The sequence below is a fragment of the Ceratosolen solmsi genome, unplaced genomic scaffold (genome assembly GCF_000503995.2).
Source record: "Ceratosolen solmsi marchali unplaced genomic scaffold, CerSol_1.0 scaffold7, whole genome shotgun sequence".
NCBI lineage: Eukaryota > Metazoa > Arthropoda > Insecta > Hymenoptera > Agaonidae > Ceratosolen > Ceratosolen solmsi.
Window position 1 is genome coordinate 3,158,607 of NW_011948413.1, and position 4,138 is coordinate 3,162,744.

The 4,138-nt window shown below is 22.1% G+C and overlaps 1 protein-coding gene across 1 annotated transcript; it reads left to right on the forward strand.

The window, feature by feature from the left end:
- The first annotated feature begins 2,254 nt into the window (after positions 1–2,254).
- On the forward strand, positions 2,255–3,580 carry LOC105367272 (myb/SANT-like DNA-binding domain-containing protein 3). The gene is made up of 3 exons (XM_011505926.1): positions 2,255–2,718; positions 2,823–2,983; positions 3,098–3,580. The coding sequence occupies exons 1-3, from the start codon at positions 2,447–2,449 to the stop codon at positions 3,472–3,474; spliced, it is 810 nt and encodes a 269-aa protein (XP_011504228.1). The 5' UTR covers positions 2,255–2,446; the 3' UTR covers positions 3,475–3,580.
- Positions 3,581–4,138: the final 558 nt, after the last annotated feature.

The following is a 4,138-nucleotide window of genomic DNA, read 5'->3' on the forward strand; positions in this document are numbered from 1 at the left end:
GTGATAATTATTAACATTTATTATGATTAGTTAGTCGAAAGTATCAGAAAAAATTTTTTAATTGTTTTTAACATATAAAATTGGTTTAATTCTTTTTATAATTTAAAGAATTATACAATTTCAATTACGAAATTGTAAAGATATGGGTGATTTATTATTCCACTTATATTACATGTTATTTAAAGATTGCAGAGTTACAAAATGATGTTATTTCAATTCAAAAATATGTAAATAGTAAATAAAATAATAAGTGCATATACGCATTTACGATTGAATAAGTACATTACTCTGAAAAAATTATTTTACGTTTGTATTAATTTAAACACCTATCTTTCCATTTTTAAACATTTATCTTTTTGGTCTTGACTTAAGGAAAAAGGTCTTCTTCAATATTTAGTGTGCTATATATATATTAAATTCTAGAAAATATGTAACCTATAGTTTTAGAATTTCTACTTTGTATAACTTGAAATCATGAATTATTATTAACAAATTTTTTTACTCATGTTACTGTGTTACTCAATAGCTCAATATGAAAAAATATATTTTATTTCCATAATAAGTTAATACTAATCATATTTGCAAATATATAAAGATGAAACGATTTGTGTGCATAGTCATATATATAGAAATATCATGCATTTTAATTAAATTCAACAAATCATATTTGAATTATAAATATTTTACAATTTTGTAATTCCATTATAATTTTATTCTTTATTGTTTTTTTTTGTTATTGATATTAATTATTTATTACTGATATTATTTTACTCTTGTTCTTTAGATCAATTTTTAATAAATTGATGTTTGGAACAAATAGTTGATGGAAAAAAAAAATTAATTTAAAGAAATTTAATAACTGAATAATAATTTAATAAATCAGAAAGTAATTTTCAAAGATTTTTAATATTAATCATTTATTGTTTAATTTTTTTTAAATATATTTGCTAGCACACAATAATTTTACTTCTTTTAAATGAAATGTACAAAAATTTCTTGTAGACGTTTAACGTTTTATTTCATTTCTTTACTCCAGTTCAATTTCGATTTATAAATTAAATCAAATATTTTTGAAACATATTCTTATATAATTCATTGACTAATTTAATTTTAATCAATAAAAATCAAGAAGTGTAATTTTTATGCATATTTATTGTTCTTAATTAATTATATATGAATAATAAAATAAAACGCTTTAAATTACCTTTAGCAGAAATGTGAAAATAAAGATATTAAATTCTTTTCAGTTTTAGTTAATATTCTAATATACATAAATTTAATTAATCAATCATATTTTGTACAGGAATTTTAACAATTTAAATAAATAATTTCATTTTACATAAATAATTATAGTCTTATTTTATGAATCTAGACAGTAACATTATACCTTTTTTACTTGTAAATTAAATTATATCCAACTTAATATATTCTATACGTAAACTTATATGATACTTATATATAAGATAAAAGAAATTTAACATTTATTAAATATATATTAGATTGAAAATGGTTCCAATTTAGATATTTAAAATATCAGATATATTTAATCTATATTTATGAATATACTTTTTTATAATCAACTAAATCATTTCTTATTAAAAATATTATTATATATATTTTTCGTAACAAATAAACTGTTGCAAAATTTAATTTCTAAATGGATGGTAGATTAACTATAACAGCAAACACAGAATGAAATATAATATATCATGATATAACTAAAAATGTATTTGTCAACTTTAATTTGAAAACATAATTTAAAAATAATTATTCATCGTATTAAGTATAATAAATGTATCTATTGTTCTAAACAGTATGTTGTATATTAAAATATGGGAATATATCTAAATAAACACTACATCAAAAAAACTTGTTTTCAAAGTAATGTGTTGTTTATTAATCACCATCATTCATTATAATATTAGTATATTGATAATAATTTGTCATATTAAACCAATTGTATTCTAATATTTTAAAATGAACATTATAATAGAGATAGAAAGACTAAAATAACAAAAAAATCAATCAATCTTATATAAACGCTGGATAACATAGATATTGATGATTTTGAAGTATCCAATTTGTTTCCTATCAGATTTTAATATGAAAGTAATAATTGAATAATTATATATTAATATTTATTCATATATAGACTTTTCAATTTTTATTTTAATTAAAAAATGTAAAGAAAATTTACTAGGTATGTAAAAGATTGATATATGTGCCCAAGAAAATTTTCTGGATATTGATTTTTATTTACATAAATTGATGATTGGCATTAAAAATGATTATGAAAATAAGATGCCGAAATTATCCGTTCTGATTAACCTATGTTCGCTTTTCTTGACTCGAGTGTTTCGTATCCCTATGAAGGAGCAAGCATACCGCGTACGAGAAATAGTTGAAAATAGATAAGAGCGAGCTTCGGCTTTGTTTAGTGTAAAAAATGGCTTCCATCTCATTAAATAAAGGCACACGTAAAACTTATAGTTTCGAGGAAAGAGAGATTTTGGTAAATTTAATTTATAAGTACTTAAATGGTAACGATGAAGATAAAAATTCAGAAACAGGATCGAACTCAAAACGGAAATCCGTATGGTTCCAATTGACAGAGGAATATAATACACTCGTAGGACCGAGTAATTCCAGGTCATCGATTCAGTTAAGACGATGTTGGGAAAATATGAAAGCCAATAAAAAGAATCGCGATGATAAACGGTATTTTGCATCTAATTTTCATTCAATAAATATTACGATAATATATTTTTTTACTTCACATGAACTCTACTCTTACATTTAATTATTATTGTAATACTTTTCAGTGTAAGTGAAAAAGTTATGAATGAAAAATTACAACCAACTCCATCGAGTTCTATAGGTCTTCCACCAAACGTTGTTTTTCAACCAAAGGATTCTGAACCATTCACATTGGAAGGACTAATACCTCCAACATTTCAAACTCATAACATAAAGAAAGATGAAGGTACGTCTTATGATTCCTTTTATTTATATTAATAAAAATAACAATGCAGTAAAATACATACATTTAATAAAGTGTAGTGTTAAAATGATTAACACTAGGTAAACATATTTCTAGAATTAAATGGAGATTTGGAAGAAGAAAAGATCAATGATCACGAATCAGTATCAGTACATGAATTGTCTTTTGATGTGGATGATGTACCTCCAAAAAAAATGAAAAGAAAAACCATATCTCCTAAAAAACAAATAAAACAAAAGATACAAAAATCTAATAAAATACAAAAAAATAGCGAACTATATGAATTTGCAATTTCAGAGGCCCAATTAAAGTTAGATACCGCGTCATTATTGAAGGAAGAGGCTAAACTTAAACTTGAAGAAGCAGAATATAGAAAAGAAGAAGCTAGAATGCGTATGATTTGTATTACTTATAAATTACAAAAATTAAGGGAAGAATGTGAAGACGTGTTGAAGGAAGAAGAGGAAAAATAAGAACATTCGCTCAAATATTTGTAATATTTGATATAACAGAATATTGCTAAGTTAGTTCAACAAACTAGTAATACTTATGAGAAATAATATTATTAGTAAAAAATGTCGGAAGTATATTTTATAGTTACTAAATATTTAATTTTACTCTAAATTACATTAATTTTATTATATAATATAATTGTTTACAATTTACAAATGCAATTGGTAGTTTTACGATTGTTATACCGACCTACGTTCATCGTTTAATATTACTATAATAATAACTTAATTATATGTCATTCAATCATTAAATGCAATATCCTTTGAATACATTTTTTTCTAATTCACTACAATTCATTATTATTATTCTAATGAATTATATACCATTGAAATTTTATAAAGATCAAAGAATAAAAAGATTTATAATGATTAAAGCTTTCCGGACATTGGTAAAAATGCTTAAAATTACATTGGTATACTAAAGAAATTAATGAATGGAATGTGCATATAAGATTTATCATTTGATTATTTATCATTTCGCTGAAGTTATTTTAACTTCGATGTTTATCATTTCTAGAATTTTCAATAATTATTTAGAATTTAAATAATTTTGTATAATTAACGATATTAGCGGCTTTTGCTACTTACAATATTTTATCTTAGTTTTGATATATAAAATGTTAAA